At 39.9% G+C, this 25,741-nt stretch overlaps 1 protein-coding gene and 1 long non-coding RNA gene across 10 annotated transcripts; one reads left to right on the top strand and one right to left on the bottom strand.

The window, feature by feature from the left end:
• The first annotated feature begins 350 nt into the window (after window positions 1-350).
• LOC123516517 (carbonyl reductase [NADPH] 3-like) lies at window positions 351-25,122 on the top strand. 7 transcript variants are annotated; one of them, XM_045275982.1, is made up of 8 exons: window positions 351-484; window positions 3,249-3,307; window positions 4,913-5,041; window positions 5,841-5,972; window positions 6,171-6,424; window positions 6,617-6,800; window positions 10,165-10,318; window positions 24,740-25,122. In XM_045275982.1, exons 2-7 carry the CDS (start codon window positions 3,284-3,286, stop codon window positions 10,306-10,308), a joined length of 867 nt encoding a protein of 288 aa, XP_045131917.1. In that variant the 5' UTR covers window positions 351-484; window positions 3,249-3,283; the 3' UTR covers window positions 10,309-10,318; window positions 24,740-25,122. The 7 variants fall into 7 exon arrangements, with proteins under 7 accessions (XP_045131917.1, XP_045131890.1, XP_045131927.1 ...); XM_045275955.1 differs by lacking the exon at window positions 24,740-25,122 and adding an exon at window positions 1,673-1,932 and having other exon boundaries at window positions 372-484; window positions 10,165-10,933; XM_045275992.1 differs by lacking the exon at window positions 24,740-25,122 and having other exon boundaries at window positions 450-468; window positions 10,165-10,933.
• LOC123516544 lies at window positions 17,799-23,463 on the bottom strand. Of its 3 annotated transcripts, none has more exons than XR_006678220.1 (3): window positions 22,996-23,463; window positions 20,486-20,563; window positions 17,799-18,247 (listed from the first exon to the last, which is right to left on the bottom strand). It is a non-coding gene; the product is annotated as an uncharacterized LOC123516544 (long non-coding RNA). The 3 variants fall into 3 exon arrangements; XR_006678218.1 differs by lacking the exon at window positions 22,996-23,463 and adding an exon at window positions 21,677-22,483; XR_006678219.1 differs by lacking the exon at window positions 22,996-23,463 and adding an exon at window positions 22,208-22,483.
• Window positions 25,123-25,741: the final 619 nt, after the last annotated feature.

Below are 25,741 nucleotides of genomic sequence, written 5' to 3'. Positions count from 1 at the left end.
GTAGTAGGGCAATAAAAAAGGATTAGAGATCGCCTGACCTTTTTAAGCCTACACCACCCCACCTCTCTCTCTCTCTCTCTCTCTCTCTCTCTCTCTCTCTCTCTCTGCATAATTTTGTAGAAAAGGGTAAAGAAAACTCCCCCTAAAAAAACTTTCTAAATAATATAACATACCTATAGAGTATGTCCTTCAGAAGGAGCTAGGTTTCCATATTCTCCAATATTTGTTTTTCCAGTTTGACTTACTTTGGGAACGCCCTTTTTCACATTTTCATTGTTCTTGGGCCGTGGCCTTCTGATAGTTCATGGTGACTAGACTAATGTTAACTTATCAGCGATATCATTGCTACTTGAGACATGCTGATGCTGGAACGTGCAGTGGCAGCGCCGCAACTTACATCACTTCACAGAAAACAGTAACACGAGTGCACATTGCGACTGTATTCTCCGTGTCTCGTCATCCCCAGCGGTATTATTTTATTATAGTAAGTCTAGTGACTAGCACAGTGCTAAATGTTGTAAGTAAAGACCATTCTAAAAGAATTCTGCGCTCATCTCCACTATTTCAATTGTTTAGTTGAGGTGAGTCGGAATTTCAAGGGTGTTAATTTGTTTTTATGGATTGGTGACATAATATTTGTAGGCGCGAGTGGTGAGTGAAAAGCGTTTTGAAATTAATACGTGCTAAGTCTCAAAGTGTCGGGTGGGTCGAGGGTGTTAGATGCTATTGTAAGTGAATGGTTAACTATTGCTGCTTCTACCAGATAAAATGTATGGATCATTGGGGACTCGATCGGTGAAGGAGTCAGCAGGAGACGACCTTTATTAAATTAGGAGGCTCCAACCAAGGCCAAGCCAAGCCAACAATTAAGCCATGGCGTCAAAACATCGCGCCGCGAAAACCGACTGTGATATCTTATTTCCTGTTGTTGGAAATATCACGACCCATTAGTAGCGATCACAGCAGGAAGTGACAGTGAAATGGTGCCACAAGTGGTGGTTGTATCAGGTGTAAAATTGTAAGTTGTAGGGTGAGTTGTGACTTAATTGTGCATTGTCTGTGTTGGATGCTGTTGTTACTGCATGATTAATGGTCGTTTTGCTCGATATATATTGCATTGCCGCGCTCTCTATGCATGCATGTAAGGTTGGGGATCGGGGTGGCTTTTACTTTTCAAGTTTTTAGGATGGGAGGACGCTGATAATGCCAAATGTTGACATTGGTGAAAAGTTTATGAATGATGGGCCATATTTTGAAAATTTGGAATTTTCTTGTCTAACCAAATTACGAGCGTGACCCTTTGTGTCCTCCTTAACTTTACGTATTACATACCCTAACTGAATATGTGGAAGGTCCAATATGAATTAGATGTGGATTAGTAGATCTCATCGAATCATCCAAAAAAAAAAAAAAAAATCTTGCATCCCATGTGTTCTGTAAGCCTACCTGCGTAGGTCATATATATATATATATATATATATATATATATATATATATATATATATATATATATATATATATATATATATATATATATGTGTGTGTGTGTGTGTGTGTGTGTGTGTGTGTGTGCCGGTTTATGTTTACTATTGGTCCTTATCAGTATTACATGACACAATTACATATGGTAATATATATTCACTTTAATTTATGTTTGATTTTTTTTTTTCAGGTGGAATTAGATTAAGGCTTTTATTGTCTTGTATTGCTTTGGATCATCATCGCGTCAGAAACAGACCCCTTATAGCTGTTGCGAGCAGTTTTCCTGTCTTCTTGTGGCTGTTTACATCAGTAGGGCATTGTGGGTCCCCCAAGGTCCCTCAAGCTTGCTGACGTTGCTATTTGGAGAGGGTGGTGATAGGGAGCATGGGCTTGTAAATATTTACCGCAAAGCGTTTCTGAATATACAAACTAAAGGTTCGAAAGTGTCGGGTGAGTTGTGTGTGATAGATGCTATTGTGTGAGTGGTTAAATATTGATTGCTACTATTAGTAGTAATAGTAAGGAATTGAAAAAAAAAAAATGCATGGTTCATTCGGGACTGAAAGAGACGACCCTGGGCCCTGAGGAGTGAGGAGTACGTGAGGCTCCGGCAAAGCCAACAAGCCAGCGTCAAAACAACGCGCCGCTAAAACCGACTGTGATCTTCCTGTCGTTGAAAATTCATGACTCATTGGTAAAGATCACAGCAGGGAGTGACAGTGAAATAGTGCCGCAGGTCAAGTGGTAGTTGTATCAGGTGTGAACTAGTGAAGTGTTGTAAATTGGTGTGCGAGTTGTGTTAATTGTGAATCTTGTCAGCGTTGGGTGGATGCTGCAATGAGTGGAGTCTTGGGCACTGTTCCCGAGAAGCCGCTGCGAAGTGGGAGCCGGGAATCGAGGTGAGCGCGCGGGACGGCTTCTCGGGGACAGTGCTGAGTCTTGCGCTGTATGCATTCCATTGCCACCGCTCTCCAGGACGAGCAAAGTTGGGGACCTGGTGAGAAAGCAGGCTTTTAAGGATGGGGCACGCCGAATAATACTAAATGTCGTGATCTTGCTGAAAAGTTTATAGATAATAACGCTGCATTTTAAGTATGTGGAACTTTCTATCCTAACCTAACCTAACGTGACCCATTGTGTCCTCCTTAACCTTTCCATATACTTTGATAGGATGTGGAATATCCAATATGAATGTGTGGTTTGGTCGATCAACAAAAAAATACTGGCGGTGCTGTTAGAAATCCTTGAGCTGCATAAATAAATATTGACGAGGTGGCTTGCTGTGCATGTATCCATCCATGTATTATGCATCGCAAGGCGAAAGTGGTTTCACATGTAGAACTTGTGAGGTTTTTAGAACTGGTTAGGCTAGAAACTTTATTTCACATCTTTTTTTTTTTTTTTTTTTTCTTCTAAAAAATATTCAGTAATGACTTAATTGAAGTCTTCTCTTGATAGGAATAAAACCTAACCTCACCTTGAAACTTCGCATGTTCTATGTCTGAAATAACTTGTGCCTTGGGATGCACAGCACACACACATTGCTGCCTTTTTATTACACTAAATTGTGTTTTTTTTCTTAGTTTCGGAGGTAAGGGTGGCAAACCTGGTGAGTTAACGCACATAAGACCAACTTGTCAGTGTTGTTCCAGCCCAAGGATTTCACACGACACTGCTACTCATTGTATGTCATAGTAAAAGACTGAATAAAGTACATCATTGGTCATATTAGTAGTTCCTATATTGCCATCACTGTGTGCCGGCAGGTGTGACAAGGTGAGGAGAGCTGTGACGAGCTGCGATGGCCACTCAGAGGATTGCTGTGGTGAGTTGAGAAGTGCTGTAGCTGTGTTTGAACATCAGAGTAATACAGTGTGTGTACCAGGCAAACAACTTTGAGATTTACTGTTACTTTTATTGGTTGGTTAAGATTTGTTTGAGATTACTTGGATTATTACTTATTGATTTGTTCCTGGTTATGTGCTAGATTTAATGCTATCATTAAGATAAATTATTTAAGTATTTTATCTTGGGTTGGTTAGGCATAGGCAAAGTTCTATTTTCTTTACTTAGATTTATTATATATATTATAAATCTAAGTTGGTAAGATTCTGGTTCCTTATGTTTTCAATTGAAGTTTTTCAAGGCATAGTTATAGTTAAGTTTAGGTGTCATCTCACTTCACAGCGTCAAACTTGCATCAAGAGTCACATTGTTGTAATTTTTTATTCATCATAACTCAGCAACTTCAACCTGCAATCCCAAATCACAATCATTCTGGTATTAGTTAAATCCTTTTCTTTCCTCCTAGAGCAAGGGGTTATTTCTCTCCTCCAACATCTTCCAGCTTCTCTTTTGATTGTTACCTTTAAGATCACACAGAACATTTGACTTCTGATCTCTCTAAGATTTCTGATTGGGGCAGAGAAAACTTAGTAGTGTTCAGTGCCTCAAAAACTCAATTCCTCCATCTATCAACTCAACACAACCTTCCAGACAACTATGCCCTCTTCTTCAATGGCACTCAGCTGTCCCCAACTTCTGCACTGAATATCCTTGGTCTGTCCTTTATTCATAATCTAAACTAGAAACTTCACATCTCATCTCTTGCTAAAACAGCTTCTATGAAGTTAGGCATTCTGAGGTGTCTCCGCCAATTTTTCTCACTTCTCCAACTGCTAACTCTGTACAAGGGCTTTATCCGTCCTTATATGGAGTACTCTTCGGATATTTGGAGGTGGTTCCACTCACACAGTTTTGTTAGATAGGGTGGAATCAAAAGCTTTTCATCTCATCAACTCCCTTCCTCTGACTGACTGTCTTCAGCTTCTTTCTCACTGCCGGAATGTTGCATCTTTCTATCTTTTATCGCTATTTTCATGCTAACTGTTCTACTGATTTTGCTAACTGCATGTCTCCCCTCTTCCTGCAGCCTCGCTGCACAAGGCTTTTTATTCTTCCTCTCTCCTATTCTGTCCAAATCTCAAATACAAGGGTTAACCGGTACTCACAATCATTCATACCTTCCTCTGGTGAACTCTGGAAGTCCTTGCCTGCTTCTGTATTTCCATCTTCCTACAACTTGACTTCTTTTAAGAGGGAGGTATCGACATTTGTCCCCTACTTTCAGATAACTCTTAATACTTTAAGGGAACTGGCTATCCAATGAGGCTTTTTTAAAATTTTTTGTTGCCCTTGGCCAGTCTTCCCTCTTGCATAAACAAAACAAACAAAAAAATTGGTTAGTGGTATACATGTCTCCTCTGGTTGTTTGTGTCCCTTGCATCTTCTGTGACTCCCATTCTTTGCATCTTTACATCCATTCCATGTCTCCGTCGCGTGCTGTCTTCCCCTCAAACTTCTTCCCTGGCACCTATCCATTGATTTGTCCCATTAAAGATAATGCTAAATGTCGTTATTCATGGCATAGGTGACGGGAGGAAACAAGGGCATTGGATTTGCCATTGTGAAGGAACTGTGTGCCAAGTTTGAGGGCCGAGTGTATTTGACGGCCAGGGATGAGGGCCGGGGTGCCACCGCTGTCGAGGAACTGAAGAAGGTGAGTTTTTGTTATCTCATCATTATCATTATTATTATTATTATTATTATTATTATTATTATTATTATTATATTTATTTTTTATTATTATTATGACTATTATTATTTTTATTATTATTTTTTATTTAATATCTTTATTATTATTATTATTATTATTATTATTATTATTATTTTATTTAATATCCTTATTTTTCCTCATTTTTGGATAAAGTGAGTTATTTGATGTTAATTTTTTTGTGACATTCTGCTCTACACCTTATCTCCAGGCTTGCTTTATTTTTCCATTTGATCCCAACTTAACCGATCATTACTTCATCTAACATTTTTTTTTCTTCCATCTTATTTTGCACAGCATATGAGTCTCAGGTTTTACAGTGATAGGGTAACTGTTCCCCATCTTCATTTTTGTCATATCTTCTATTGCAGGGGTTCTTAACCTTTTTCTCATTAAGAATCCTTAGTAATCTGACATCTAACAATATTAATTTTGTGACTGACACTAACTAAACATGCAATGGTACAGCAAAGAATATTATTAGATCAGCCATCTAAATACCCCTGGAAATCTTCATGTGAACCCATGGGGGTTCGTAAACCCCAGATTGAGAATTCCTGCTCTCCATAGGTCTTCTTCAAATGCCTAACCTAACTTTACCTTCCCAGATCATACTCTTCATATTCTCCACTCACCATCACCAGATCTGCTTCAGTTTTTTCAACTGCCTGCTTACCCTAACCTTCCCTGATCATCCTTATCTTGTCCACTGCACACAAATGTTGATGTTGGTGATGTATTTCAGCTGGGCCTATCACCACACTTTCACCAGCTGGACATTGATAACCAGGACAGCATCAACAAGTTTTCTGAATACATCAAGAATACCTATGGTGGACTTGACGTCCTGGTGAACAACGCAGCCATTGCTTATAAGGTGAGGCTGAGGTACAGGTACAGAACAACAAGTACAGGCCATTCCTCACAGCCTCCACATCTTACAGGGTGTACAGTGTGGGTGGAACCTCTGAGCTCATTCAGCTTATTTTTTTATGCTGTGATTGGAAATATATTTTTATTTGAGGAATTTTTTTTTTCTCCCTCCCTCTGACTTTCTCTTTAACTCTCCCTACAGCGTGCTGCCACAGAGCCGTTTGGGGAGCAGGCTGAGAACACCATTAGGGTGAACTACTTTGGCACCCTGGCATTGTGTCATGCCCTCTTCCCTTTGCTGCGGCCCCATGCCAGAGTGTGCCACGTGTCCAGCTCCTGTGGCCACCTGTCGGAGATCTGTGGGGACGAGCCAGCCGCCACACAACTGAGGGCCAAGCTGTCTGCCGACACACTCACTGAGAATGAATTGGCTGACCTCATGAACCAGTTTGTTGAGTGAGTAGTGAGTGTTTAGTGGAAAGGAAGGCTTGAATGAAAAATTAAAATATAGACAACTGGAATTCCTCCTTATCCCTCATCCATACCCTCACTTAGCCCATCTGCACCCACACCCTCACTCACCCCTCTCCATGCTCACTCCCTCACACCCTTACCACTAACTTGCTCTCTTTCTCACTCCCTCGTCAGAACTGCCAAGGACGGCACATTTCGCCAGAAGGGTTGGCCAGGCAGCACATATGTGGTCAGCAAGGTCGGCGTGTCGGCACTGACCCGTATTCAGCACCGTGCCTTCCTCAGCGACTCCAGGGAGGACATTGTGGTCAACAGCTGCCACCCGGGATACGTGGACACTGACATGACCTCGCACAAGGTGAGTGGTCATTCCAGGTCAAGTATTGACCATTGTTTAATACATTTTTTTATGAAGTCTAACCTTACCTTTTCCCAGCCAAAGTTGACCAAACCAAACCTAACCAAAACACCAACACTAACCTCACTAAATGTAACTTGAGATAGGTAAGAAAGCAGAAATTTACTCAAAATATGTTTAATTATTATTTATTTTTTTTATGAAATCTAACTTAACATTTTCCCCAACCTAACCTAACCTAACCAAACCTAACCTAACTAACAAGAAAATTTTAAGTAAATGCCCACCTGTGTGTTGGCTTAGCTTGTTATTTCCCTTAGGACATTGTAATATCTCCATCAGATAACCTACAATGAATCATAACTCTTTCTTATTGTCCATTGCCTTCCTCTGAATATATATTGTAAATAGTTGATCCCCCCATTATCCTTCCTCTTATACTTGACAATCCTATCTTTCCTCTTGATGCTGCTTTTGACTGCAACCTGGAGCTCCTAACATTTTGCTGCCTACGCTATGCTTTATTCTCTGTAATTTTTCTAGCTTTTTTATCTGTCTGCTTCGTTTCTCAGCAGCACACCCACCTCCCCCAGGCTTCTCATCCATCCACCCCAATCTCTCTCTCTCAGGGAGCCGACATACATACAAGAGTACACATGTCAGTGTGTTGGTTTGTCTGAGGTGCTGTGTGGGAAGGGGCTGAACACAGGCAGTTAGAGAAGGGCTGATAGACGAAAAGCTTTTGCCATCTACATATTTCATATATTCAATAGTTTCCAATACTTCTGTATAGTTATTGTCGTTCGTTATGACATTGTCACTAAGTAATAGTTTGCAGATTACAGTATATAATTATTATACTGGCAATATAATAATCGTTTTGATTTTGGCAAATTAAGCTCATTTTTGGAAGTAGCGCGCCCCGTAGTGGACAGTGTCGCGCCCCGCGGCCCGACCGTCAGTCAGCAGTAACCGGCATTGTTTTGTTTAGTATTCACCGTGAGGTGGTGGCAGTTTGACGTGGCGGTGCAAGAGACAGTGAGTGTGTTGAAAAGAATAGCGCGCTTGCAGCCACACAGTTATCAAAGGTTGACTATTTATATATCACTGGAAGACACAAGGCGTTGTGTGTTGGGGAAGAACATCAGCTGGTGGCACTAACAGTCCATGGTGTAAGGATCAGAATTCAGAAGACGTAAAATCGTATATATATATATATATATATATATATATATATATATATATATATATATATATATATATATATATATATATATATATATGTGTGTGTGTGTGTGTGTGTAACTCAATTTTTACAGTCCTGCCAAGCCACAACCTAACGTTGCCAACCTCCCGGATGAAAGATCAATGGATTAACCATCACAGATAAATAAAAAAGGGAATATATTGAGAATTTTTATCCTCAAATCATTGTTTTCAAATAACTCAATATTTCACCATCCCAGCTCGTCCTAACCTTCCCCAACCCGACTTTTCCAACCTCCAGGACAACATATCAGTGAACTAACACCTACAGAAAGTGTGAGCCCCTAAAACATTGAGTAAATGATAAATAAACTAGTGAACGACTGACGTGGTGCCTATATCTCTGCTCCATCTCACTTATTATACGCCAGACGTGTCACAAAATGGAGCTGCAGGCCTAATCTTTCATGTCCGTGGTCAATGCATATATACCAAGGCCTGGTTTGCATGCCATGAAGGGCTATTGAAGCGAAGTGGCTGATACGGTGAAGTCACTGCAGGCGGCCATTACGTGACGTCATCAGCTACTTCCCCCCGTGACGTCATCAGCTGCTTCCCGCGTGACGTCATCATCCCCCCTGTCCCAGCCTGTCCAGCCCCGGTATTATTTATATTTTTGCGTATTTTATTTATTTTGGCTTGTGAGTCAGTTTTTGTGGTTTCTTAAGATATTTAGGTATATTTTAAACGTTTTTCATGCTTGTGTTGCGTGAAATACGTTGATTTAGAGGCCGTTTGTGGGTTAGATAAGAGGTGAGATTCCCTTGCAAATTTTCCCTCCACGGATCTTTATTTTTTTATTTAAAGCTTTAATGAAGTGTTTGTGTTTTCAAAAAATCGTTTATGATTAGAAAACTGTGTTTCGCTTCCGATAAGTGGCATATGTGGTCTTTAGGAGTGACTTATACCGCCGTTAAAATATTGAAAACTGTATTTTATAAATGCATACATTTTTTTTAGTTCAGCGTGTTACCGAGTTGTAATATGTTCTGAAAGTAGTTCATACTTTTGGAAAAGATTTAAGATCCTGATGAATGAACTTGGTTGGCTTTAGGATTGTGTTTCAGCATGTCGATATTATAACACTTTTATTTATGATGTTTTTGAAATATTTTCTTTTTGCTCAGTCTGATGACATTTTTGTATTTTAGGAATTAGTTTTGATTTATAACAATTCATAATTTATTAGCTATTCGTGTCTAGCTGTCTTTTGGGGAATTGGCTTTTTCAAAATGGTTTCCGTTACGTATATGTGGGCCCAGACCAGAACCCCGCTCTCAGCCCGAGGGTGTGGAGGTGGGTGGGTGGGTGGCGGGGTGTGTGTGTGTTGCCGTTTTTCATTGAACAGACGGGGACGCTGTCTGTGTGTGTGTGTTTGTGTTTGTGTTGCCGTATTTCATTGAACAGACGGGGACGCTGTGTGTGTGTGTTGCCGTTTTTCATTGAACAGACGGGGACGCTGTGTGTGTGTGTTTGTGTTGCCGTATTTCATTGAACAGACGGGGACGCTGTCTGTGTGTGTGTGTGTGTGTTTTGTGTTGCCGTATTTCATTGAACAGACGGGGACGCTGTCTGTGTGTGTGTGTTTGTGTTGCCGTATTTCATTGAACAGACGGGGACGCTGTGTGTGTGTGTTTGTGTTGCCGTATTTCATTGAACAGACGGGGACGCTGTGTGTGTGTGTGTGTTGCCGTATTTCATTGAACAGACGGGGACGCTGTCTCTGTGTGTGTGTGTTTGTGTTGCCGTATTTCATTGAACAGACGGGGACGCTGTCTCTGTGTGTGTGTGTTTGTGTTGCCGTATTTCATTGAACAGACGGGGACGCTGTCTGTGTGTGTGTGTGTGTGCCGTTTTTCATTGAACAGACGGGGACGCTGTGTGTGTTGCCGTTTTTCATTTAACAGACGAGGACGCTGTGTGTGTGTGTGTGTGTGTGCCGTTTTTCATTGAACAGACGAGGACGCTGTGTGTGTGTTGCCGTTTTTCATTGTACAGACGGGGACGCTGTGTATGTGTGTGTGTGTGTGTGTGTGTGTGTGTGTGTGTGTGTGTGTGTGTGTCTTTCCACTTGTAATGCTGTTGTGTTTCTCTACAGGGCCCTATGACCATCGAGCAGGGAGCAGCATGCCCTGCCTATCTGGCTCTGCTACCCCCCAACATCTCGGAGCCCCGGGGAGCCTACCTGTGGCATGACAAGTCTGTGGTGGACTGGACCAACAAGAAGCCTGCCCCTGTGTGAGGCTGCTGTGCACACACACACACACACATGTAACATTTGCATAATAGCATGAATAATTTTTTTGGGAATTGTAAGGCATTATGTATCACATTGTTAACTCCATTAGGAAGGGAACAAAAGTCTCAAGTAAAATGATCGGAAATAAGTTAATAGCGAGTCATTAGGGAAATGTAAGAAGAGATTAGACAAACTTTTGGCTAGGCGAGTTGGTGGAGGTAAGGAGGTAGGTGTCTCATGGTGGGGCTGCCTCATGTAGGGCTGATGACTTAGGCAGCTTTACTCTTGTGTTAGGAAGCAGTCCAGACCCTTAAGCAGATAAGAATGTAATGCAGAATGACTCTTGATATCAATAATGTTGACAGTTTTGATGATATGATTGTGTTGATGGTAAAGATGTCAGATTTGAGCCGTTTCACTTCTCAGCACCTGAGTGAAGGGACACTGAAGGAGAGAAGGGAAGAAAGGTCGGGGAACATTCCTTTCTTCTTTTTATTTGCCACTGCAGATTTGTTCCTAAGAGTAATTACAGTGCTGTCAGTAATATGTGAAGACAGCTTTATTTGTTAATCACCTTCATGGCAACTCAGTTAAAGAATTTGTTCTCAATAAATACACTGCATCTGAAGTTTCTTTTTTTATATATGTAAGGAGACTGTCCTGGGGCAATAAGAAGGAATATATATATATATATATATATATATATATATATATATATATATATATATATATATATATATATATAAAGGGTCTATTGTAAGCACAAATATATTTATAATAATTATGGCAAACATTAAAAGCCTACCACCAGCGGTAAACCATGCAGCAACTGATAAAGGGCACGATGGGCCTGCAAGCCCACTATCAGAGAATGGTGGAAGTCGTATAACATCAAGCATGCCTTAGATAACATCAAGTCATCTTGGGACGAAGTGAAGACGTCTACCATGAACTTGGCGTGGGATAAAGTATGGCCAGAATGTGCGCATGACTTCCCAGGCTTCGCTGAAGGCGACATCGGTGCAATCAGAAATTACATGGTAAATCTGTGCCATAGGGCTGGCTTCGATGAAGTTGATGATGATGTTCAAGATCTTTTGGAAAGCCATGATGAACCTCTCTCAAATAATGAACTTATAGAGCTAGACAAGGCATCACAGGAGGCAGAAAAACAGGGAGACGAGGAAGAACCTGTGCATGGCCTGGACATCAAAACTCTTAGAGAATGTCTCAGTGGTATCGAAAAGCTCTGGAAACCCTGAAGGAACGTGACCCAAATCCAGCCAGGAGTAGCAAAGTGGCTCATGACGTAGAGAAAAGTGTCAAGATTTATCAAGAAATCTATGATGAAAAAAACAAGAAAAACCAAACAGTCCTCCATCTACCCGTTGTTCAAGCCAGTCAGACATGCTGTCCCTGCTACAGCTGGCCCTACCACATCCGCTGCCGACGGTTCTACAGCTTGCTTTTCCTCTATATCCTCTTTCTTCAAAATAGTGAAACATACCGACTCTGCTACAGCTGGCCCTTCCACATCTGCTTCCGACAGTGCAGACGACAACATCTTATCATCGTCTGCACACTCAGCGGAAGATGAGTAAGGGCTAAAATCCCTTTTGTCCCTTAGGCTCGGGAGGGACATCATCTGATAGAATATATGGCGAGTGAAAGGTAAATAAAACATTTTCTGTTTATTTCTTTTGCGCAGTACTGTACACTTTTTTTATGACGATTTTCATGTATTTTCATTTCTGTAGGGGTGACTTTTGACGTGTTAGAACGCATTCCCTATTATTACATTTTATAATGGGTTCAGTATACGGTAATTTCAATTTATGGTAAGGTCTCTGGGAACACCTATGTTCCGTATAACGAGGACTTACTGTGTGTGTGTATATATATATATATATATATATATATATATATATATATATATATATATATATATATATATATATATATATATTTCTGTATGAAATGTCCACAAATACTTGTACTAATATCTTCAGTCCTCTGCACTCCGTCACATAACACTTCCTGCCTGTGCAATGGAAGGAGGCAAGACAGTGTATCTCCCATTGCCTGAAAAGAGGCACACTTGACCCAAAATATGAACTAAAGAGGTTTCTATCAATTTCTGAAGGCAGTCTGTGTATGGCTGAATACTTTTCCCTATTTTGACTTTGCCTTTGGATTACTTCTTGGTATGCTTGGGTGTGCAGTAGGTAGTGAGTTTTAGGCTGGGCTGGGCTGGGCTGACCTGACCTGACCTGGCCTGGCCGCTGCTGTGTGCTATGAAGTGCTGCAGGACACGTGGAGAAGAAGAACCAGGCCACAGGAACACTGGGGGTACCAAAGGAAACCTGCATGTGAATCAGAGCAGAGATAGGAGGTAAGTTATGATTTTATTGTATATTTTTTTCTTGTTTATGCTATTGTGGCTGCTATTAGTAGTATTATCATTGTCATGGTGCATATATTGTACTCTAGAAACTTGTATAGGATTGCAGATATCTTGAATAGACTAAAAAGAACACAAGGAGTATACGGCAACTGAGGAAACACTAGGTACATGAAACCACAAGGATGGGAGCACACAAGTGTAGCACAGAGCCTGTACTACACTATTGACACACACGTTACAGTATTACAATGGGTTAATAGACACATTACAGTTCTGTACAGTTTTTTAGAGCGTAATTCTCCACCACATACATTGACAAGTGCATGGAGTCGCCCGGATCCTCTCCCTGAAGGACCATCTCAGCAGTGTTCGATCCGCCACGCAGCAGCAACAGTCAGGAGAAGACGGTCACTGAAGTGTCAAGTCCACAAGCTGGCATAGTGGTGGGTGTTGTGCTGGGCTCCCTCGGGGTTCTTTGCCTAACTGTTGGGGTAAGTCAAGTAGTTTTTCGCTCCTTTATGCTGTGGGGTCTTGCTGTGGATGTGTTGTGGCTGTGCTGTGGCTAAGATGATATAATTAAGTAAGTGGTTTTGAACTTTTCTTTTGATTTTTTTCAGGATTTATTACTGTTAATGCTATTTTAATATTATTCTATCTTTTGTCCCAGGATTCAGTACTGCTAACACCAAAGAAGTGAAGGAAGTGCTTGGAGTGAGCGTACAAGACATACAACAGACACGAGACTGCTACTGCCGGTGTAGCAAGAGGAACAAGTGGAGAGAGGAGGAAGAGTAGGAAGGTGATTCTTGGAGACTTACCAATGAAGTTCTGAAGGTTGGCCACAAATCTTCATCACTGGTGTAGTGTATTTCATAGACCATTTGTAGATTGGGTGGATAAATTTGTAGATTTTGTAAACAGAGTTGTAGATTTGTAGTGGGTAAGGTTTTTTTGCAATGCCTTATCTACACAAGCAGAAAACAGTGATATGTAGAAGTTGTTCATAGCATTGCGATATGAATGTACAGTGTACATATGTATATAGTATTTAAAAGAGGAGAGTGTAGACCAAGAGAGGAAAGTAATGTCTTGGGACACGAGTCCTCTGGCCATCACTCATCATTCGTGTCAACCATCATGATCGATTATGACTTAAGGACCAAATGACCAACGTGTTCACTCCATGCTGGAGTTCACCATGGAGAAACACATAGTGAAGATAACGTTCCTTGTTAAGAGACGCCATCTTCTAGGTGACGAACCGTAGCGAGCATGCTGGCTAGTCAGACATCAACCGTGCGTCACGGTGGACAAGTGCCCTCACTTACCAGGCTACGTTGAGGACCACCTGTAGAAGACAAAGCTGACCAGGTGTTGGTGAGAAGATGAATCTGCTACAGCAACCAGTTATGTGACCAGCTAACTAATACTTGATCATTCATCCCTTTCTCTGGTAAATGTGGAACTTCCTGCCTGCTTCTGTATTTCCTTCTTCCTATTACCTGAACTTGTGTAAGTGGGAGGTTTCAAAACATTTACTCCATTCTTTTGGCTCTCAGATCTGCTTGTGGACTGGTATCTTAGTGGGCCTTTTATTTAATAATTTTTATTGCCTTTCACCAGATTTCCCATCTTATTTAAAAAAGGTAATATTAGTTGAAGCATCATTGTTTTGCAGTTGGTAGTACTTAACACTATTTCTAGTCATTATTAGTCTAAAAAAGTTTGTATTCCAAGACCAAGATATTTCTGATTTGTAGTTGAAGTCTTAACATTCTCAGCCTGACTTGCATTGCTTTGTTATTACAGTGTGTTGACTGATGATTGTGTGTTGTTTGCTTCTTGTGAGACTTGCCCACTCTTTCAGACAACCAGTTCCCAGCACAGCATCAGCTCAGCAATGTAAGATCATCACCACTGAGGCACATGATAAAGGAAGGTCGGGTAGCAATAGCACTGGTCTGCTTGTGTATGGGAGGTTGTCTATTCCTGAAACAAACTTATTGTTCATTTTATAGTAGTGATTTTGTATTTTTACTTCCACATTTCCATTAGTTTGTGTATCTGGTATTGCGTGTGGCTCCCTTTCAAAGCTGCATTAACCTTCTTAAAACCATGGCCAACCTTTGCTCATCAGACTAGCTATCCTGTTTATTTTTTTCTCCCTTTATTGATCTTGACATTCAGTTTTAGCAGGTATAAATGCACAAACTTTGCTTCCGTGAGTTGTGTTTTGGAGGGTTGGTAGAATTTCATGAGAGATTGATGGAATATGGTGTCATAATACTTAGTAAGTAAACTTTGGTGTGATTCTCTCTGAAATAATATTATGCTAGTAAGTAAACTTTGGTGTGATTCTCTCTGAAATAATATTATGCTGTGGTCAATAAGTTACAAGTTTTTATTTTTAATGTTTTGTTAAGTTTTATTGTGAAATATTCATTTACATAAATATTTTAAGACAACTTCAGTATATTATAAAAGTATTCACAAAAATGTAACTTGTACTGATCACTATCGACCTGCAACTCTTACTTAAAGGGGTTTACACGACAATGTGGCTGGAAATGCTAGCTGCTACAAGTATCAGCTGGTTGGTCTACATTTCTTATAAGAAATGCGAGTTCATGTTCAAAGAACTAAGCACAATTGCAATCAAATTAAATGCTGAAAACTCTAGCAGCTGACAATTCCAGCCACATATTGAGTGAGTGTGAGGTGTTGAACCCACCTTAAGATAGTTTTTAGTTTTTATTGCTGGGCTGGGAGAGATTAGCTCCATTACTTCATAGGTTGTGGTTCCAAGTCATGCCATTTCCTGTTGATTGCAAGCACTGCACTTATTAACTTTGTGTTAGTTCTTACCCTGATGTATTTTGTTAAGCCAAGAAACAAACTCCACCCATCTTATGACCTGGCATGCTTCCAATAATCTTGTCCATTACCAAGCTGAGGCATTGATGTACACTCGACCCTCGAAACAACGAACAAATGCATGCACGACCCTGTCCGTAGATTGCAAAAGTACGTAAAAAAAACTATAAAATGTACGTAAAATACTATGTAATCATTCAGAGATCATTCAAGCAGTATTATTACAAAAGCATTAAGTACAACAAATAACCTGAAATAGATGACATGAGCACGGACTGAAGATAAAAACATGGCGGCCAACAGCATTTTAATATTCGTCTGTAGATTAAACCGGACTCCAGAATTTGTTCGTAGTTTCCGAGATCCGTTGTTTCGAGGGTCGAGTGCTTTGTCCAGTGCAATGTATGGCTGCTACCTCACCCTTTCATTGAAGGAATATTGACTGCTAGAACAGTTGTTGTGCCTACCTGTAGTAAAATAACATTTTTAAGAAGCTTCCCATGTTCTGTTCTTGTTAAGAATACATAGGGAAAGCAATGTGCATCTCAAAGCCGTTTTATAGCTTTCAGGAACTGGCATTGCTGAATTTTCTTGATGTGGCACTCTTATTAACATTAACCTGAGTTCTAGTGTCTTCCAACAGGGCAATGCATGTGATGGAGCAAGAAAATAATGTATCACCAGCACTGTCTGCATACAGGTTATGCAGATTCACCAGTGCCTACTCAGGATGCCCTCCCAAGCTCATGCTGAAGATGACCACCAAAGTGACTCATCAAAGAAGCTGTGGTCTGGATTACAATAGCTTCATGCGTTTGTGCTCTAATTTGGTCTGGACCAATCTGCTGCCTGCTCCAAGTTGAAAATACTCCTAAGACTCTGGAGATTTTATAGTAGTGTAGAAATTAACCCTTAAGATAAAATAATTTTGGAGTATTTTCAATTAAGTTTACTTTGGCAGGCAGATTGGTCCACTTAAAGCAAGGAAAACTGATGCAAGCTGTTGTAATCCAAACCACAGCTTCCTTGGTGGTCCTCTTCAGCATGAGCATGGGAGGGCATCCTGAGCAGACTGGTGAATCCACACCACACATATGCAGACAGTGCTGGTGATATATATTTTCTTGCTTCATCACAAGCCAACGTTGCCCTGTTGGAAGAGACAAGAATCTAGATTGGCAGGTTGATTAGAGTAATCGTCCAAGAAAATGTCAATTCCTGAAAGCTATAAAGCAGCTGCTTTCCCCAAATTTTCATTCCTTTTAGGTCCTTTTTGAAGAAACAAGGAGTAATTTTACTCTTAAGCTACTACAGTGCAGTCTTTACAGGTGGTGTGGCACTCATGGGGGAACTCTTCATTCTAGGGTTGCACATCTCGCTGTTCAGTTCTTGCAAACTGAAAAAGGGAAAATCAGATGTAATCCTCAAAACCTCAAAGATACATACATACAGTGCTGGTCATAAGAGTATGCCCTCAGGAAAGTGGCATACTCTTATGACAATAAAAAAGATTCACTCTAAAGTAGCATGAATTTAGCAAGACAAAAAAGAGTATGTGCCTCTGGGAATGGGCACAGCTTAGTCTGGAGTCCCCACACACAGTTTGTCTCCAAGTGGCACAGTCTGAGATGGATTTTACAATGATTCTTCCTGACAGAGCATTTTTACCCTCCTGCCTGTGCATTTCTGCACCCTGTGACCCTAACATGGATGATAGTAAGCATTTGATGCAAGAAACAGTTGCACAGATCATTAGATTGAAGAAAATAGACCAACAACTAAAGAAATTCCACAATTAGTTAGTGAGTGGCGTCAGAGTTCAATCAGTACACAACTGGTTGAAGAGGTTTAGGAGCCAATACCCCCTCACAGAAAAAGTGTGGTCATAATCTTTCCGAACACTTGAGGATTACACTTTACTTTTCCTGGTGTCAGACGGATGTGGGTTACATTCTATTTCTCTCTATAATGTCCTTAGGCCTAAGTGAGTTTTTTTTTTTTTTTGTGTGTGTGTGTGGGGATATTGGCTCCCTAAACCTTGCTACCCAGTTGTGCATTGATCAATCACCGACACTACCAACTAACCATGAAATTTCTTTAGTTTGGTGGCCTGCTTCCTTCAATCCAATGATCTGGGCAATAGGTTCTTGCATCAAATGCTTACTTATTACCTATGTTAGGGTCACTGGTTGCAAAAATGCAGAAGTGGGTCAGGAAAAAATCACTTTAAAATCTACCTCACACTGTGCCACTGATGAGACAGAAATTGTGTGTGGGGACTCCAGACTAAGCTTCACCCCCTCCCAGAGGCATACCTTTGCTTTGGTCTTGCTGAATTCATGCCATATACTTGAGGGTGATTCTTTTATCATATGAGCATGTTGCTTTCATAATGGAGACATATTCTTACTAGACGACCAGCACTGTATACTAATAATACACCAACTATATCACAGTAATAGTTTCTACATTATCAACAAGTATATTCAAGCTTCAGCAATAAATCAAGACTCCAGAACTAGTCAAATTTAACTAAAGTTCTTGCCTGTAAATTCCTTGGTGTTCACTTGCTCCTCCTTGGTTTATCCTGTGTCCTAACTTGTCACCTTCTTCCAGCTTCCCACACCAGGCATTGTGTGCAGAGTTCTGGACAACATTATCAACCTGGAGGGAAAAAATTGTGTAATTGTAAATAGCTTCAAATAAATGTAATGAGTTATTATGCAATATGTTTCCTGTACCTATACTCTAACATTTGGTACAACTGACGGGCCAATTTAATCTGATCTATGACAAACTGGCTGACTCGCTCTCTAGTGTATGAGCAAGTACACACACAAGGCTGTTTTATTTGATGCCACAGAATAGACTGGTTAGCAAGAGCTGCTGCTGCTGCCACCAACCGTATGTTGCTCCCTCCAGTGATGATTTTGTTTCATGCTAGAGCTTTAAGTTTAATTGATATCCTGAATCTTGGCAAAGGCTTCAAATATAGCAATTAATGTCCTGTGACTGGAGTACTCAGCAGTGCACACACACAAGCATTCTGAATAAGTACTTTGTCCTATGGAAGAAATATTTCCTGGACATGATACTGAATGTGAAATCTTTGAGAAAAACAGAAATGGAAAACAATCAAAACGAAAAAATTATGAAGTCAAAGGAGAATATAAAATTTATAATCTAATCAAATGGAGAAGAAATAAGCTGGTAAGAAGATATTGTAACTGATGTGGCTGCACATAACCTTGGAACAAAATGGGTGGGGGGGAGGAATAGAGAAACATTCACCACTGTGGAATGATTATATGAAAAAACTAGTGCAAGAAAAAAATGTGGAGACTAAGAGCACAAAGCTCACAAAGACAGATAAAAAGTTAGTAGGGACCAGGAAGAAGTGATTGTGAAAACGAGAATTTGAAAAAAGGTAATGAAATAAAATAACTGAGGAGTATCTTATCACAAGGAAATAATTAAGTAGAAACTAATGATAGGACAGTGCAGTGCACTAGAACAAGTGCATTATACCACATACTCAAAGACAAGCAAGTAGCTCATCCCTCAGTGTCAAGAATGTAATATTTGATAGACTTGTAACACCCACTTTGACACAAGCTGAATATGAATAGCCAAGATAGAGGCAAAATACAAGCAACAGAAATGAGGGCACTCAGAACAATAATTGGAAGAACAAGAAAAGATAGAGTAAGAAATTAAAGAATTAAAAGACATGGGAGTAGCATCAGTATTAACCCTTTCAACACAACGTGTATTTTGCATCATTACAGTGCTCGTGACATATCCGATGACATGCACACTGCACAATGGCCAGTTTCTCCTACAATAATGTCTTTTTTCCCAGACACTGTTAAGAGATCTTTCACAATGTAGGTCATATATGATACAATAGCTTACTTGAGTTTTATCATTATTACAAATATGAATGATAGGCTTATACCAGCAGATACTGATACACCATGCTGACAATAACTTCAGCATTTTCTATGGAACCAATGTATAAGTAGAAGACTTATGATATGTTTACTATATAAGTTAACATTTTCTGTTGTTTGTCATCTACAGAACATTGCCAATTAGCCAGAATTTTTTTTTTTTTTTTTCCCTAATAGTATATACGTGAGTTTATTTCAGAGCATCCGTCCCTAGTACGAAAAATCACTTACTTTTATCATTCTTGTTTCTGTTGAACACACACACACAGAGAGAGAGAGAGAGAGAGAGAGAGAGAGAGAGAGAGAGAGAGAGAGAGAGAGAGAGAGAGAGAGAGAGAGAGAGAGAGAGAGAGAGAGAGAGAGAGAGCACTGCCTCTGAGTCAGGTCTTTGCCTTCAAGGTAGAACACTCACCCGGCCTCCCTACCCCACCCATCCTGTCTTATCACATCTTTTGCTTTTTCCAGTTTCCTTTCCCACTCCTTCCCGCCTTTACTTACAAAAGGGAGAAGCTCACAATAAAAGAATCTATGTTCTGTAAACAATGAAACTTAATTCAGAATGCCTTTGTGTGCTGGCCAGCAAGGTAATCACCTAAGTATGAATGATATAAATTTCCAACTACACTCATCATAATTTCAAGTGTTTCTGTAAATTCAAAGGAAAAATAAGGATGCTCAATAACTGTAAAGAGAAATAAGAGTACTAATTGTAATTATAAGGAGAATTAAGGGTGCTCATTTCATATACGGAAAAATAAGAGTGCCAATTTACTTATAAGAGAATAATCATAAGGAGGTTAACAGAAGTTAATAACTAAAGATAACTTGCTATCAGTGAAAGAAGAGAACTCCCCACAGCCAGGGTGTCACACGCTGGGTCACAAAGACAAACAGATGTTTAGACAGACAGACACCCACAAGATAACATTATGGATCCTCTCTAGTCCACCTTGTAGTTTGAGATGGTGCTCCCGTCTTCCCCTGGTGGTCCTCAAACTCATCCTCTAGTCCTTGTCATCCTCCCTTCCTGCAAGACAGTTCCTGGGTTCTTAAACAAAACACTTAAAAACAATGGAGGAGGAGGTGGTGGTTAATTACGATATAGGGTTGTTTTGAGGGCTGTTAGCATGTGGTCTATAAATGACAAATAAATTTTATACTATAAATAAACAGAACAAGTATTAAGAAAAATATCATCCATATGGAGGCACTTCATCAGTGGCGTAGCTAAGAGGGGGAGACAGTTTGCCCCAGATGGCAGTTTTTTTTGGGTGACAGTATTGGTCCTCAGTCGTCAGTTTCAAGTCATTGGTTCTTCACCTTTAACTACCACATCCCCTCTAGGAATTTGTCCTTCCCTCCATGCATGAATATAATTCCCTCCCAGATAAAAAAAAAAAAAATAAATAAATAAATAAATAAATAAATAAAAATAATAAAAAAGCAATACTAGCATTTTCATAAATTTCCCTTTATTTGACCATGCTCTCATTAAGAGAATGATAAATATGTTTAGAGAAATTCCTCCTTTTCCAAAGGGCTCACCCCCCTCCCCCTTACAAATTACTGACGTCCCACTAGGGGGATGCAGCCCTCCTGGTTAACCACTGGTTTTACGCTACTAGGTCTGTGCGTGCTTTTGATAATTATGCAGGCATAGGCTCATATTCTTGATACAAAGGCTTAGATGCATCTTTATTTAATGAAAATGTGATCTGAAAAAAAAAATAAAATAAAATATATATATATATATATATATATATATATATATATATATATATATATATATATATATATATATATATTCCCGAGCGAGTGTCACTATGTAGCATATACTTCAGGCCTAGTAGGGGCCCAAAGCAGCGCGGTAGATGCCAAGCAAGTCTTTCCTGCAGTGTTTGTGTGAGAAAGTTCAAGTGTTCAATGTCACCTCATCATTGACGACCGTCATGCGTCCCAAGTGTTTAAGATTCATGTCAACTAAACATACTGTATACATCACATTATGTTTATGTAACTTACCAAGAACCAGCCACTTTCATTCAGTTAGTGAATTAACTAATGCACCAATATTTCAATATCCAATGTAAACTTTAACCTTAATCCTTACTTAAATGAAAAAAAAAAAGGTAAGGCTTACCACACTAAATGATGTGGCCCAACCATCTCCATACATAATAGTTTTCAGTAGTCTCTCCTCAGCTGTAGCAAACCCAATCCAGTGGCAGATGAGGGATAAAAATTTTGAGGATTTAACCTGAACTACTGTACCCCTTGAGGTTAGAAGGTAGCTTTATCAGAGGGGGGAGGGGAGGAATTTTTTAAACTCAATGGTGCGTGGAGTTGGAGGGTCAGCTGAGAGAAGGAACGGTCATGTGTTGTGTCAACTCTCGCACAATACTTCCCGCTGTTTAAGTCAGGTCAGTGTTGATGAAGTTGCCATGGTATTCAAGACAGTTTCTCAGTTACATTGAGATACTAGGTCATTGTTAGCAAAGATCATTACATATCTGTGACAAAGCTGACGTGTAGACCTTGGCTGTGTTGGTGCAGTGGTTTGCTCACAGCTGTTTGGGTTGGATAATGTTTAACGAAACTTTTAGATTTCACTTACTCTACGTCTCTCGGCTCACACAAACACAAAGTCTAGCTAGGTATAATTAAAACTAACAGATAACTTAGCTATGGTGCACGTGGCTGGCTGGGAGTGGCGGCGGCAGGGGTGGTGACGGGGTCCTGCCAGTTGGCCAGCAGCTGAGCCCGTCACGGAGCACAGGCGGCCTCGCTGCTGTTATCTGGAGCTTCATATTTCTAAGTTCTTGATAACTTGGTGAATTTAGAAAGTGCACATTGTTGAGTAGTGGAGAATTGTTCAATAAGACGGTTGAAAGGCAGCCACGACAGAAACACAGCAGCCACCGACGCCAGAGAGAGAGAGAGAGAGAGAGAGAGGTGCCTCACAGCTTCACGGTGCGCCACGTCAGAAACAAAAGCTATCTACATCCGCACTATATTCCCAATTTAATCATAGAAGTATATAATATTTAAGTTTGTATTATACTAATTACCCTTTAGTATAACTTTAAAATTTACATATATCACAACACAAAAACCAACAATACAGATATCATGCGTGACATCTTGGAAATTTCCACAAATGATATTCTGAAAGCAATGTCGGTATCTACAACACCGACTATTAAGGAATCTCTCCTCTTCTTCCTCTCTTACAACCAATGAATAAACAGAATCATTGCTCACAACACAACTATCACCATATCACGAACACCAACACCTATGCAGGAATCAGTCCTAGACGGTTCAGAAGCAGGGACATTCGGGGATCGGGGCGTGGACGGAGAGAACAGTCGGTCCACCTTTTCTGAGTGCGTGGCAAGACGATTACAGCAAGCTGGCTACCCCTACAGAGGAGGCAAACAAATGCACTGCTGCATTCACCTTCGGTAGTCTGCCTTTCTGGTGCAGGAATTGAGAAGTTGCCGGAATATGACCTCACTGGTAATTGTGGTGTGGCAAGACAGGCTGCTGGTAGGCGGCTAATGTAACAACTAGAGTCTAGACACGCGTGACGCTTCCCTACCTTCCTTGCTGTATTTCTATGTATTTGTACCATGTCCTGTCTCACCCCTTATTTTGTACTTCCTCCCACCTTCTTTGATAAACTTTGAAATCTTGAGACTACCTTCCCAGCGCTACCTGTCCTTACTGACTGTCCCTCCGTCAGGTGCGTCTGCCTTACGTTTTCAATTAAGATATATACCATTGTTTCCTTTCCTCAGTCCCGTTCCCGAGTCTTTATCAAAAACGGGCCAGGAACAGTCGTACTGCCTATATTTTGAAACACTGTGCACCTTCACTATTTTCAAAGGCCTCTCTCTCTCTTTTCCAAACAGTTGCAAGTGAGCCGTGTTTTATAAATTTCCGAATTCTAGTGACAGATCAACAAGTATTATCAACAGGACAAATACTCTTTTACGGTAGAACTTGACTAATCATCTCTGTGGTCTTTGAAAATGGTCGAGGTGAAAAAGAAGCGTTTCTGAATGTGTTGCTTATAAACAGGCAACTATAGCCAATGACAGCTGCCATGAAATAAAAAGGTTGACTTATTACTTTTGCTAGAAATATAAGTAAGAAAACAGTTGACTATAACATGGGCCTAAGTTTACTCTCTCTCTCTCTCTCTCTCTCTCCAAGGAAACAAACACAGCAAGCTTCATAAAGTGTAATGTCATAAATATATTTGCTTATAGCAGGCACATATCGCCTTAATTTTTATTCATTTATTTATTTTTTCTACTTTTTACATAACATATCATACAACACGACACAGCACTGGCAAAAATATATATAAACAAGAAAAGGAACAGTAGTGGAAGTAGTGATAGGAGGAGGAGGAAGCGGGGAAGAAAATGGTGAAAATAAAAAAAAGGTATAATTTCTCAGTCTGAATAACATTACGTAGTTACCTAGCAGTGTTAATTACAAGTATGCTGCTCGTCACCTGTTGCCCCTCGAGTAAACAAGACAAAATTCTACACACTCTCTCTCTCTCTCTCTAAACAGTCCCTTGAATATTTCCCTCCCCCTTTATCTTCTCGTAATCTGAGTTCTCCATTCCCAACCTCACCCATCACTGGCCTCCCTTCCCTCTTTCCCCATCACTTTCCCAACTAACCCCTACTTTTGGCAATTTTCATGCGAGATAAGGGTGTCTTTTCAACCTTTCCATTTCTGTTCCATTATATATATTTTTTTTACGTTTTCATTTTGTTTTAAAGTTGCAATGAAAATGAATGAAATGTAAGGAAAATTCTCACGCCTATTAATTTTTCGTTAATAATTGTAATAACTAGTAATTCAAATAAAGAAAAAAAATGTTAATTATAAAAGAATATATTTTTTTTCCAGAGAGAGAGAGAGAGAGAGAGAGAGAGAGAGAGAGAGAGAGAGAGAGAGAGAGAGAGAGAGTCGAATCTTCATCAATATATCAATTTACTTACAATATTTAAGTCACTTCAAGTCACCTGTAATATATTAATTAAAGTACTTCGGATAATAATATTGCACCTGTGAAGAGAGGGAAGTACAAATGTGCCAGGTGTAGTAGTAGTAGTAGTAGTAGTAGTAGTAGTAGTAGTAGTAGTAGTGCTGTGTATCTGCATATAATCCCATATTCTCTTTCACACACACACACACACACACACACACACACACACACACACACACACACACACACACACACACACACACACACACACACACAAAGTAAATATAATCACTAAGTAAACAAAGTGAGCAGAAGTGTGTATGTGTCCTTTAAGTAACAACAACACAAGTGAGAGGGCTACCTGCGGTCCCTCCCCTTTCCTCCCCTTCCCTTAAAACAAAAACAACAATAACAAAATCGAAATAAAAGCTCACCGGACTACTTACTTTTTAAGCTTTTTTCTTCTAAGGACATGAAAAATATGTCAGTCTAATCACCAGGGCATAGTTTGGACATAATGGGACACACACACACACACACACACACACACACACACACACACACACACACACACACATTTTCTCAGCATATCTTTCTATTTTTGCTTTTTTTTTGGTCTTGATGCATTTTTTTTTTGTTTTTCTTCGGAAGCTATTCAAAAATACATTAAAAGATACATAGTAGTTGCAGTATGGCAGTTTTTTTTTTTTGTGCCTGTATAATATTTTTGTGTATTTTCTCTCCCCAAAATACTTGAAAAAACACCTTCTTTAAAAAAATGCATTCATGAAAAAAAAAGAAGAAAAAGAACGAAATCAAGAAAAAAAGAAGCACATTTACATTATTGTGTCATTTTTGCATATTATGATTTCCTAAACACGAAGACTTCCAGAAAAGAAACATCCAAACACTCAAACAAAACACAGAAAAAAAAAAGGAAAACACTGTGGGCGCAATTAGAAAAGTCTCCCTTCTTTTCTTCCATTTTCTTTCAGTCCTTTCATATTTTCCTTTTTTAATGCAATATTTCCACTGCACACTTGTCAGATTGCTTGAAGACACCGGAAGAAGACATTGGGATATCCATTTAGTGCCTGGGACATTAGGACACACACACACACACACACACATACACACACACACACACCAGGTTCTAATGTCCGCAGGAATCATGTCCCACACACAGCCCGACGC

The sequence above is a fragment of the Portunus trituberculatus genome, chromosome 6 (genome assembly GCF_017591435.1).
Source record: "Portunus trituberculatus isolate SZX2019 chromosome 6, ASM1759143v1, whole genome shotgun sequence".
In the NCBI taxonomy this organism is placed as follows: Eukaryota; Metazoa; Arthropoda; class Malacostraca; order Decapoda; family Portunidae; genus Portunus; species Portunus trituberculatus.
Note: the sequence above shows the minus strand (reverse complement) of the source record. Positions and strands in the feature narration are given on the sequence as shown.